This window comes from Prionailurus viverrinus, chromosome A1 (assembly GCF_022837055.1).
Source record: "Prionailurus viverrinus isolate Anna chromosome A1, UM_Priviv_1.0, whole genome shotgun sequence".
Classification (NCBI taxonomy): domain Eukaryota; kingdom Metazoa; phylum Chordata; class Mammalia; order Carnivora; family Felidae; genus Prionailurus; species Prionailurus viverrinus.
The window spans coordinates 4,185,469-4,198,558 of NC_062561.1; the positions used below are offsets into that span (position 1 = coordinate 4,185,469).

A 13,090-nucleotide genomic window follows, 5' to 3' on the forward strand; every position below is an offset into this window, starting at 1 on the left:
AGAAACAACAGTAAAGCAGTGTGAACACAGTTTCTTTTCGTGATTTACGTTGAGCAGTGAGTTCATTCATTGTATTTCATCCACCTAAAATGTTTACATTTAAAAGCAAGATGTTTAGACAGTATCGGGCTATCTTTCAGTCCACACATCACAGAATATGTACCTTTCAAACTGAGGTTTTAAAACCTGGGCTTTACAAAGAGAACAGGCACCCATCAGCAATTAGATAAAACAAAGGAACTTGTGTATCTGGAGATTAAATATTACGGAGCCCCTCTTCAGTGGGCTTGGATAGGTTTAACACGAGGAGATCTAAAAGAATGGATGCCACTTATACTGGAAAAGAACCCTTCGAATGTTTCCAAGAGAAGTTTTGGAACCGATCCAGACTTCTAAAATAAAAATTGAAACAGCTGTGTTTTAGAAATGGCTATGCGCAGTTCTCTGAAGATACGCCGTGTCGGCCTTTGAGGCCCCCACACTCCTTCATGCTACCGTTGTTCTATTTGCGTTTTGAGACAGAAAAACATTTATGAATTGCAGTGAGGTGGGGGGAGGTGCCCTAGTTACAGTATGCCACATTTCTCGAGAACCCTGACCGTGATTTTCCTAAGGCAAAGATGAGCGAGTCCACAACTCAGAGAAACCAAAAGAATTCATCTTCAAAAACCCTGTCCTGGGTTAAGTTCTTAAAAAAAAAAAAAAAAAAATTATTGTAGAAGCCTTGACAGTGAGTGGCCCCTAATGTTTTTGAACTTTGGGGGAATCGAAGGTATTGTGTTTGGCAACAGAACGTTGTAAAGCTTGTGGAGTTTTTAGTAGAAACTATTTCATGATCTGAAAAAGGGAAATCTTTCTCATTTCCCAGCCAACAACAATATGTATATCCTTATTACCGCATGCCTTTGTGAGGCTTCCTAGGCTACAAAGAGGCTGCCCACTGTATGATGTAGGAAGAATGATTTTCAGAACGTAAGGAAATGGAGGGCTAAGGTGGGAGGAGGCCAGAGGCCGGGGTCACTGTCCTGCTTGGAAATAGCCGTGCCCTACATTGCTAACTAGTTTTTATTCTCTCAGCATCTGGGACTGACCTTATTTCTAAGCCATTTATGACTATGGTCCACCATTAAAAAGGCCGTATGCATAGCACTGGCTTTATTTCAAAGCTGATTTTTATAAATTGTAAGCCTGCCAGTTTACTTTAATGTTGATTTTTTAAAAAAATATTTCAGTTTATTGCATATTGGAAAAACGTATGAGTTGAATGTAGCCTTATTACATAATGGTAATACAGTTTTATGAGATGAAAACTGTTACCTATTGCGGGCACTGTGTGTTGGATAATAAATCAAATAACCGTAAAAGGATAAAAAACTAAAATTAATTTATTCTGGAAAAAATATCCAGGTTATTCGAATTACTCTGAAATGCGTGCGTTCTGGTCATTTGTAAGACAAAAAATAAAGGTCATTCTCAGAGAGAGTTAATGGATTGTTAAAATTAGAAAAATAAATACCAGATTCTTTGTTAGTGATCTTTGTTAATATGATAGCACGATATTCAAGAAGTGGGGTCCTGAACTGAATCGTGTTCTACCAAAGCAATTTATATTTCAATCTCAAGTTACAGCTGCACATATTTTCAACACATATTGTTTTAGTCCTTATAACAATCATAAGAGCTAAAATGTTACAGCTAATTAGTGAATTTCTCCATTCAATGTGTACTGGGCACATATTTTGGGTTAGAGTTCTACAGCGAAATCAGTTAATCTTGCCATTAAGTCCTCAAACCATAATTGGTGGTAAACTCAAATGGGTTGGTTGGTGCTGAAGTGAAGGGAGGGTTCTCAGTGTGCATTAGGGAGTGGTGGAGACTGGGGCGCTAGGACGCATATGTTCTTCTGTGTAAGGGACAACTGATAGCTCAGCTCCAGCTCATGCTGCCTTGATGTGGGACTCATGGTTGCCAGATTTTCTAGTTTTTCGAGAGAATTCTTTATTTTTGATATTGGAAACTTATTTTAAAAAATTAGGGGCGCCTGGATGGCTCAGTCAGTTAAGGGTCTGACTTTGGCTCGGGTCATGATCTCACAGCTGGTGGGCTTGAGCCCCGCGTTGGGCTCTTTGCTGACAGCTCGGAGCCTGGAGCCTGCTTGGGATTCCGTCTCTCTCTCTCTCTCTCTCTCTCTCTCTCTCTCTCTCTCTCTCTGCCCCTCCCCTGCTCACACTCTGTCTCTCTCTCTGTCTCTCAAAAAATAAACAAACATTAAAAAAACAAGAACCACCGTGACTGTAGAAAATAATGCTGCTGGCCAGATGCAGTAGCATCGGGCTGCAAAGAGAGTGGACTAACCGGGTAATTATGCCGCGGGGTGGAGAGGAACCCAGGGGGCGGGGGCGGTGCCGGGGAAGCACGAAGGAGAGGTGTCATCCCAGATTCAGGGAGAGCCCAGAAGAACTTTGACAGATTGTGGGCCAGGCGTGGCAGATAGAGTCACAGTACACGTAGGAAGGACCCAAGACAAAAGAGGGGCGGTCCCTGAGCCAACTGCAGGTGGAGACGGCTGCCGTGGTTTGGGATCCAGTGGTCTGCCCGGCCGATGGGAGGTGGCGCCCATAACTGCTCCTCGCTAGGGGCTCCTGTGAACAGCTGCTGGGGGCCTGGTTTCTTGGCCTGAGGACACAGCAGCGTAGGTTTCCGTGATCTGGACAAGGAAGCAGAGGGCGTGTGCGTTGCCGCGCCCCTTGGATCTGCCCCCGTTAGCGGCTGGCCAGCTAGGACATATCGTGTGAGTTGCCCTTCGTTCGAATGAGCAGGCCGAGCAGCTTGACTCGATAAGCAGCCCCTTTCCGTGCCGCCGACGTCTGCCAGCTCTGCCCCTGAGGCCTGGGTCTCCCAGCGCTGCCGCTCTGTTGGGTGCCGTTGATGCAGCCGGTGGGGCAGAAGGGCCAGACCCCTCGAATACAGTAAACCAGGCGTCATTAGGCTTTTCCTCATCGCTTAGCGATAGCCAGCTTCTCTGCACACGTTGTGCGAGAATGGTGGCTAGGTGGTTAGTAGGCCCTATCTGGTCTGGATTGTTTCGGCAAACTGTGAAAACCCATGATCCCGGTAATCTGTATGTCTCGTGGCTGCTAAGTCATCTCCAAATAAGCAGAACACTGAAGTCGTTTTCTGTCTGGGCCAGACCCCGAATGCTCAGAAGCTAAAAGCCGTTTCAGTGAATACCTTTTTATTGCCTTATTTTTATTTTAAGTATCATTCTTTGAACACTTGTTATTTCGTTACGTTTTCCTTCTTTTTATGAACGCCGAAGCGTTTCACAAGGTATTTCGCTTTATTCCCGGAAGTGCAAAGTCACACTTACAACACCCTACCAGCTAAGTTGTTTCCAAACAGCCCTTTGCCAGGCTAGGCTAAAGGGTGCTTAGGAGATGTCCCCGCCCCTGCTAAGCTATGAGCTTCCTCAAAGTGCACCTTTGTACTGTCCTGCCCTAACCTGATATTGCTTCCTTTCAAGCACCTAATAACCGTTTAATCAAAGCGTGCTGAATAAATGAATACATCGTTACATGTGTTATTTGGTTATATAGTTTTGCTTTTGTTGATCAGTTTTGCTGAGGCACTCCTGTGCCAAATGACCATTTGCCACGGTGTATGATGATCTAACCCTGAGTCGACCTGGCAGGGTGGCCGCGAGCCTCGCTTTGGAGTTACCAGGCGTGAACTCGATTCGGTTTTCACCTTTCTATCACGTGTCCTTGACCCCTGGTCTTCTCTCGTATGGGGTGGGAATAAATATCTACTTTACAGTGTGGGAGTAAGGGAAAAAATTATACTTTTCGTAAAGCCTTACTGCAACCCTCAACATATAAGTGCTTAGTGCAGACTTTGAATTGATTCTTAGTGTTTGAATGTTTTCTGCAGACCTGTGGGTCTAGAGATCTAAAGCATCACCAGCCACCGGACTGTGGCCATCTGAATAATGTCGCCTGCCTGTCTAACAGGTTACAGTCTTCAAGAACTGTCACACGCATTGGATCATATGGCCTTCAATAATAACGTCATCGACGACAGTAATCATCGCTAACACCGATGCAGCACTTACTAGAAACAGTTTGTATCAATGAACTTTCCCCAGAAGTGCTCTTTAAGTGCTGTTAAACTCACAGGAAGTTCAGGAGGTGTTGTCACTGTGCCCTATTTAGAGATGAGGAGACTGAGACTCAGATTAAGTAACTTGTCCAAGTTCACACGCTAATGAGTGACCTTGGCAGGAACAACTGCAGTAGTAATGACATCAGCCCCAGTCATCCGTTAAGCGTCTGTTCTGTTTTAGGTGCTGGGCTAAGGGCTTTATAAACATCATCTCAGGTAATCCCCACAACTCCCCTGTGAGATAGGTTCTGTCTTTATGGCTATGTAGTTTCAAAGTGACATCGCTAAGAAACGGGACTGAAAACCCACGCGTTCTGGTTGCCGTTTTCCCTTGACAGTTTCCCCTAAGACCAGGGTGTTTTTACCCGTGTCGGGCTTACGTGCAGAAAACTGTTTGAACCTGGATTTTGGATCATCCCAACTGCTGTCAGAACAGTCGACCCAGTCGAAATTATTTCCCAGCCCCTTGGTATAAAAAAAAAAAAAAACCAAGCTAAGAGAGAAGTCACAGAAAAGAGAAGTGACATATTCCAACAGCACATTTCAATCTCTAGCTCCTGGAAACCTGGAAAAAACAAAACTGCTCACATTTTTTAAAGTGAATTAGGATTTGTAGAGAGAAAAATCCTCCTTCAGTCCTGCCTTCTAGTCCAACGCACTTAATACCCCATAGATATTATGAGATAGTAATAAGATATATCTGAGATGGAATGTTTATTCTCGTTCACCCCAGAATATGCGCAACCACCTCTCACCTGTTTTCCACAACACATTCATCGTTTTGTGCTTCTCCACGCATTTAATCCAGCAAACATTTGTGTGCCTGTGTGTGCCAGGCAGTATTCTAGGCAGCGGAAATACAGAGAGTAATGATGCGTGCTCCCTATTTTCAAGGAACATACGATCTGGTGAGCGAAAATAAGCGTAACTGCTAGGCCGTACGATCGGTACGGCGCATGGAGGCAAGAAAGGCCTCTAGGGCCACAGGGAGCAGATCTCTTCAGTGTGCTTGCTCGTGGACAGCATCTCGGCAGGGTGACAGTTGACCTGGTTCTTGGAGGGATTGAGGGGGGACGTCTGTCAAGACCAAAGTCACAGTCTGTGCAACAGGGCAAGACCGCGGGCGTTCAGGAAGAACGTGGCTATTGGGCTGTGGCGCAGCCAGAGGGGCGTGAGAGCAGTGACCAGGCGGGCAGGCCAGCAGGGGAGGCTGTAAGGGCCTAGGTCCAGGCTGAGGAGTTTAAAGGATGATTTGCAAATGTAAACCCACTCAAGCTACTCAGTTTAGCATATGTGTTGGGAGAATAACACAAGTCAGCACATAGGCTATAGTTCCATTCAGTTTCTACCTTAAAAAAAATCTGTCTTTCTGAGGCACAAATCATAGTACTGTATTTAATTTTGTTTTTTCCTTAATAGTGTTTATGTGATTTTTATCTCGTCACTTGTAATTTGTAGACTTTTCAAGCAGGACTCTGCAGTTTATCTCTTTGCCTGAAGAACATTATACGTGTATTTTTTTCATTTGCTTCATGAACAATGAAATACACTACAAAGAAGTTTTAGGAAACAGGGGAAAACGTTCAGCCAGGATGCCACGATATGAAGGAACCTAACCGTTGATGGTATCCTGGCTCCTTTCTTATTTTTTTAAACTTTTTTAAAGTTTATTTATTTATGAGAGAGAGAGAGAGAGAGAGAGAGAGCGAGCATGAGTGGGGGAGGGGCGGAGAGAGAGGGAGACACAGAATCCCAAGCAGCCTCCAGGCTCCGAGCTGTCAGCACAGAGCCCGACGCAGGGCTCGAAGTCACAAACCGTGAGATCATGACTGAGCCGAAGTCGGACGCTCAACCGACCGAGCCACCCGGGCGCCCCTGGCTCATTTATTTTTGTACATAAAACAGGTGTATCTTCTGAATCGTATTGCCATGACTTCTCACTTGGTGTGCATGGTAGTGATCGCCGCGGCGGGAAGATGCTAAGTATTTGTGTTCCGCCCCCAGCAGTGGGTACGGTATCCCAGTATAGCGATCTGTCCAGACCAGTTGCCTGATTGTGCTGTACTCTGACTCTGTCAATCTCTTTTCTTCTCATGTTTTGTGTAAATGCATGGGTATTTATACCCTCTTTTCCATATTAGCTAAATCCGTACGGATTTTATGCTACTACTTTTAAAAATTAGCACATTTTTAAAAATCAGGACCATGTCGAAAAAGAGATAACCTGAAGCATACTTTTTAGGGAATGTGAGTTTATCTCACCCCAATCCCGTGTCTGCACAAGCAGGAAGCCGCATGGTTGGGTAATTGCTGGGTCATTCTGAGATATGCAAGGAGGAAAAAAGATGTGACCAAAAAGCTAGGAAAGCAAAAGCGAACAGACAGACAAAAACACCCCACAACACTTGGAATTCGCTCAGAATGGGTCATTCATTCAGCAAACGTGTAAATGATTCCTTATTGCCCCGATAATTGGACCTACTCAGGCGACGGGAGTGACCTTGTGGGTTGTTGCTGTCCCGGCTTGTTCAGGTTCACCCCTGGCTGGCTGCTTGGCCAGCAGTGACACGGCCACCCGCCCAGCCCCGCTCCACTTCCTTTGTTGCTGTCGTTACTGTCTTTCTTGAGGTCTTTGGCCCACAGTTCTGGTTCTCTGCCCTGGTTTGTTTGTTTGTTTCTTTCTTTTTTTTAATTAATGTTCATTTTTGAGAGAGAGAGAGACAGAGACAGAGTGCAAGCATGGGAGGGGTAGAGCGAGAGGGAGACACAGAATCCGAAGCGGGCTCCAGGCTCCGAGCTGTCAGCACAGAGCCCGACGCGGGGCTCGAACCCACGGACCGTGAGATCGTGACCTGAGCCGAAGTCGATGCTTCACCGAGTGAGCCGCCCAAGCGCCCCTGCTCTGGTTTCTTTCTCAGTGGCCTGATTGTCTGCTCTGGGTGTCTGTTAGTTTTGGAAGATTCCACTTGGAAGGGAAACTGAACCCTTGCTTCTCTACCTGATGGATGGAGCCACCAGCTGAATGTTCACTTCTCCTTTTTTTTTAAAAAACATAAATCTCTTCTCTTGACGTTGTGTGGACCTGTAAGAAAGGCAACCCTGTTTGTTGCTACATTTTAGGTCCTTTCTTGCAAAGATGCAGAGGTTTGGTTTACCTTTTGTTGAAAGGTAAATGCCTCCAATTTCATCACTTGTGAATGATTTTTAGGTGTTTTAAAATAAATGCTTATTTTTCTGCCCGGAGATTACCTTCACTGTACTGGTTGGAGGAGGAACTCACGCGTGCCAGACAGTGGCCGTATCGGCTTCTTAGTGGAGCTGAACCCCCACCATCCAAGCGTCACGACTGTGTCGCCGGGGATAGTGACGCAGGGACACGGGAGCCAACCCACCTGGGTGTGCGCCCTGCCCTGCCTCTTACTAGCAGTGTGGCCTAGTGCAGTGTGATCCAGCCCTCTCTGAGCCTCAGTTTCCCCATCTCTAAAGCGGGGATAATGACGGTATCTCCCTTCTGGAGTACTTCGGAAGGTAAATGAGCTAATGCGCCGAAGACGGTACCTGGCGTAGAGTGGTCAGCACGTGTTTACTGTTGTTTGACCCCTATTATTCCCCTCTTGGCACTGACCAAACCCATCTCCATGGAGGCTTATATAGTCGCTGTTTGAATATACCTCTCTGCTGGGTGGAGTAGTTTGGACACTGTCGAGGCCTGGGTAGAAAATAAAGGCACGTGTGTGGGCTCCCGGTTGGCTCAGTCAGTAGAGCACGCGGCTCTTGATCCTGGGGTTTTAAACGCGAACCCCACAGTGGATGTAAAGACTACTTCAAAAAATAAGATCTTTTTTAAAAAAAGAAGAAAATAAAGTCATGGATAGCCCAGGAATTCGGAGCCAGAAAGAATTTTGGACCGATTTCAGAAGGACAAAGCTTTCATTCTCCCAACCGAAATTGTTAAAGGCTTACCTGTTGTTTGTCTGTGTATCTTTTACAGAGCGATTTCCTTTAAAACATAAATAGTATTACCTAGTATATCTATTAACGGGAAACATTCTAGGGTAAATACAAGAACACGGTGACCAGTGTTATTCCGGTTAACTAGATCTTCTTGTCTTTTAGAAAACTCTTCAACAAAAGGGAGCCATGACTTTCAAAGCGCACCTGGGACAAGAGAGGGCATTCCGCACCGTTGTGGTTTTACTGGCCTGTTTGGTAAGTCAGGTCTTTACTTTCATAAGAATGTGGGAAAGAATCGCTATAAATCGTATTGAAACTGTTTTGTTTTTCCAGTTCCATCTTTTCAGTTTTTCCTTCAAATTGTGTTTTATCAATGTCGCGTGTAATTAAGAAGCAAAGGTTGCTGCCGAGTCTTGACATTTGTACTGATGGTTACAATTATTTTCTTCTTTTAAGTTTACTTATTTATTTTGAGACAGAGAGCGTGTGTTGGGGAGGGGACAGAGAATCCCAAGCAGCCTCTGCATGCACTGTCAGCACGGAGGAACCCCAGGAGGGCCTCGAATTCACAGAACCGTGAGATCATGACCTGAGCCGAAACCAAGAGTCGGACACTTAACAGCCTGAGCTACCCAGGCGCCCCTAAAATTATTTTGCTACATTTAGATGAAGCAGTCAAATCACAGCGTAACTTATAACCCCGTGACAATGGTGCTCCCTTGGGTTTATAGGCAGATGCCTCTACAGTACAGCCTAGACCCTGACGAGACCAGATTCTAATTGGAGTTCGTGACTTCCATGGTGTGTGTGTGAAGACACTAGAATTGACTTTCAAAAGAGCTGTTACTTTTATACGGTTACTTATATCCTTCTTGGTCCCAAAAAGGATTAAAGACAGTTGGAGAGTTTTAATGTTTGAAAACTTGACGCAAAGACCTATAAGATGTTCACGAGAATTGAAATTCATTAAATCTGGAGATAGGATCATCACCTGCAAGTGTGAAAAGACTTATTTACCCGGAAGACGGTACCTGAAGTCTTCTTGAAAGACAAAGTAAGGGGAAATGGGTCACATTGGATTCTGAGGTTCAGGTACGGCAAGGAAAATTTCCTTTCTTTCAGCTGGGGCTGTTAAACGTTCGAATGACTGGTCTAGGAGGGAGGTCGTGGAATTTCTTTCGCAAAGCCATTGCAGTCTCTTTGTGGCGGAATGGAGTCTCGTACCTCTCTTGAATAAAATCAGACTCCTTAAGATGGGTAGTCAAGGGGAGTTAAGAGAGGCGGGAAGATATATTAGGCCTTTAGCCCCAGATCATTTTCTAGTGCTAAACTCTGCCTTGAATCCTCCCCTTCTGCCTGCTCAAGAGGTTCAGGCTTTGATTTTATTCAATTAGTTTGCAGGACATCGTTGTCGACACTCTTGTGTCAAGGTGGAGGCAGTTTGTACCAAATAATGGCTCATTATTACGACCATCAAAAACAATTTCCGATACCCCTGTGTGTGACAGGCATTCTACAGAGCAACAGTCTGCTTGCCCAGTGCTTCTTACTTAGAAAAGGGAATAGGCCATTCATTTAAAAAAAAAAAAGACCTCATTCAGGGAATACAGAGGAGAATCAGGTTTATTGATTTATTTGTCCACTGACTTGTTCAGAAAGTGATTTTTCTTCCTAAAGTGAAAATTAAATCGGCCTCACTCCACATTAACATTGACATTCAGTGCTTATATGAACAACACTGATAATGTTGCTGCTTTCTTGCAAAAAAAAAAATGTGATGAACTTACTTTAAAATAACGTTTTTGGGAGGCACCTGGGTGACTCAGGTGTCCGACTTCAGCTCAGGTCATGGTCTCACGATCTGTAGGTTTGAGCCTTGCATCGGGCTCTGTGCCAGCAGTTCAGAGCCTGGAGCCTGCTTCCGATTCTGTGTCTCCCTCTCTCTCCCCGTCTCCTGCTCACCCTCTGTCTGTCTCTCTCTCTCAAAAATAAAAAAATACAACGTTTGGGAAACTTTTCTTTTTTCAGGCATGTAGAGTGATTTGCGAAACAGGAGACTGTCGACAACAAGAATACAGGGATGGGTCTGGAAATTGCGTTCTCTGCAAGCAGTGTGGGCCAGGCATGGAGCTGTCTAAGGTAGGTATCGGATGCATGGAGAAGGGGTAGATCTGTGTTTTTAAAATACATTCTTCCTGGCTAGATTCTTTTAGTTAATTACTAGTGAAGATTTGACACCATGAGATAATTCTTGGATCATTAGGTTACTTTCTTTTTTTAATTTTGGGGGGGGGGTGTGTGTGTCTGGTGGCTCAGTGGGTTAATCATCCGACTTCGGCTCAGGTTATGATCTCATGGCTCCTGAGATCAAGCCCCACATTGGGCTCTGTGCTGATGGCTCAGAGCCTGGAGGCTGCTTCAGATTCTGTGTCTCCTCCTCTCTCTGCCCCTCCCTGCCTCACACTCTGTCTGTCTCTCTCTCAAAAATAAATAAACATTTACTTTTATTTTTAGTTTATTTATTTATTTTGAGAAAGAGCTGATGAGCAGCGGAGGGGCAAAGAGAAAGAGGGAGAGAGAGAATCCCAAGGAGGCTCCGTGATGTCAGCACAGAGCCCGACTCGGGGCTCAGTCTCACAAATCGTGAGATCGTGACCTGAGCCGAAATCCAGAGTCAGATGCTTACCTGACTGAGCCACCCAGGCGCCTGTCCCTAGGTTACTTTAGCCAAAGACTGCACAGCTCTCTTTCCAATACCTTTGATTCATATGTCTTACTGAGATAAAGGAAGTAGGTTCCAATAATTAGAATTTAATACATGTTTTATGTAATTTGTGTTATCGTATTTCGTTGAAAGAATAGAATGATTAAGGTGTATTTGCATTAATTAAAAAGAATCGATGTTTACTAAAGATTTAAAAAGAAAGGAGTGATAAGAGAAAATGCTAGTGATACCTTCTCTTCCTGGACCTTCTTTTTCTTAAAATGAATATTCCCATTGCTGGTCCAAAAGTAGCACCTACAGTAACCACGTCCCATGGTAGCAGTTACTTTCCAAACCAGGGTTTTTCACATTCTTTTGACAACGTGCATGATTGTTAGTCTCCCCATGTTGGGTGTATGTTACTCCCAAGATCGTTTTAAATATATTCACCTTGACCACTGTGTGTTAAGAAGCATATTTCAGAATCGTGGGTATTCTCACTGCCTTCCTCTTTTATGGGCATGTTTGGAGCTAAACATCCATTTGCTTTATTTTCTGACCTTTTGAAGATGTTACTAGTTGTGGACAATTGGTATCTCATTTTGTTCTAAATCATCAGTCTTCCTCGCAGAAAAGGAACAAAAGGTTTTTCTTTTTACTTAGAGTGATGTTCCAAAGAGAAGTCCTTTTCCCCTACAGACTGCCCTCCTTTAGTGTGGAGTCTTGTCACGCATAGAGTTTTGACCAGTGATCTACAACCAGCAGGAAACAAAGTGTCATGCGTTCCCCAACTGCTTCCCGGTGGATGGCTTTCCTCTGCTTGTTGTGTTAAGTAAGTGGTGCCTTTTAGTACCCAGGGCATTTACATTTGGATTGAAGCTGGCCGACCTTCGGATCCTGTGTTATGTTGACTGTAGCATTTCCACCGCTGGTATTTTTCAGTCTCTGTTGATTGTAGTAAGGTGCATTTTCAGGTGGGTTTTGTTGTGTTGGGCGGACAGGGATTCTTTGGAGCTGACTGAAGGTCTGGGATCAGTGCATAACGTAGTTACAAAGGCAGGCAGTGCCCAAGAGGAAAGTAGATGATGAAGTTGCTACCCCTCAGAAGTTCCTCTTTTCCCAAATCTCTGGGCAAATCTGAGTGAAATGTCACAGATGCTGAGAGACGTATAAAACATTTTCGAGAGGTTGCTTCCTTTCCTTCATCCTTTGAATTTAGAAAATATAACCTCCAAGTAATTTCTGGGGAATCAGACCAGACGATGAAGGTTCTATGAGTTCTAAATTTTTTTTTATTTAGTATTAAAAAAAAACTTTTTAAATGTTTATTTATTTTGAGATAGAGAGAGCGCGTGCGAGCATGAATGGGGGAGGGGCAGAGAGAGAAGACACAGAATCCGAAGCAGGCTCCAGGCTCTGAGCTGTCAGCACAGAGCCCGACGTGAGGCTTGAACTCATGAACCGTGAGATCATGAGCCGAAGTCGGACGCTTAACCGACTGAGCCACCCAGGCACCCCTTTAGCATTTTTATCTAAGCTGTTTTATTAAAAATTTTTATTTAAAAACACCTGACTTTCTAATTGAAAAAATAGGATGAAGGTCCTATCAACTCTGATTTTTTTTTTTTAATAATCCATCTACTGAGATGATCTGGTGATAGTTTTTCTATTTCATAATTTTTCGTGGATTTCCAGAGGAAATGTTTTTCTCTAGGTAGTAATTTCCCCCAAGTGTTGAAATAGGCATTTAACCCTGTGACACTGGAATCAACCAAAGGGAAGCCATCTGAATAGTTCTGCCTTTATTACTTAGTGTATTTGTTAATATTTCTGTTTCACTATTTACTATCATTTTCTTCATTTAAAAAAGACCAGGACAAACTGAGTGAGAAAGAATAAAACTAAAGGCAATATGTCACTGAAAACTTAGGGTAAGACCCACACGGGTGCATAAATGTTACAAATGTATACGCCATGTCCCTGTACAGCCTGGGGTGTCCACCTTGAGGGTAGGCATCTGGAGCTGACCTTGGCTTCCACCCCTGCTTAGCTCCTAGCAGGCAGAGTATACCTTTGCTAAAGGAGTGAGCAAGTCAGTCAACCTCAGATAGTTTTGGGGAGAAAAAGTGACACTTAAATCTTGTATTATAAAAGTTAGTGTGTGTGTGTGTGTGTGTGTGTGTGTGTGTGTGTGTGTGTGTGTGTGTTAAATTATGTATTTTGCCAAGTGTCTTATCTTGGTTTTAGCTCCTAGTAATTAAAGTTCCCAGC

General features: G+C 44.2%; 1 protein-coding gene across 7 annotated transcripts in view; it reads left to right on the forward strand.

Annotated features, from left to right (window-relative positions):
• TNFRSF19 (TNF receptor superfamily member 19) overlaps positions 1–13,090 on the forward strand; it is a 118,788-nt gene that overhangs the window by 11,959 nt on the left and 93,739 nt on the right. For all 7 annotated transcript variants that reach the window (XR_007154420.1, XM_047869144.1, XM_047869219.1 and 4 more), the window contains exons 2-3: positions 8,278–8,370; positions 10,144–10,254. Coding sequence is in view for 6 of the 7 variants with exons in the window: in XM_047868908.1 (XP_047724864.1) it covers positions 8,278–8,370; positions 10,144–10,254 (204 nt within the window). In the remaining variant the exon portion in view is untranslated. The remainder of the gene's footprint in view (positions 1–8,277; positions 8,371–10,143; positions 10,255–13,090) is intronic.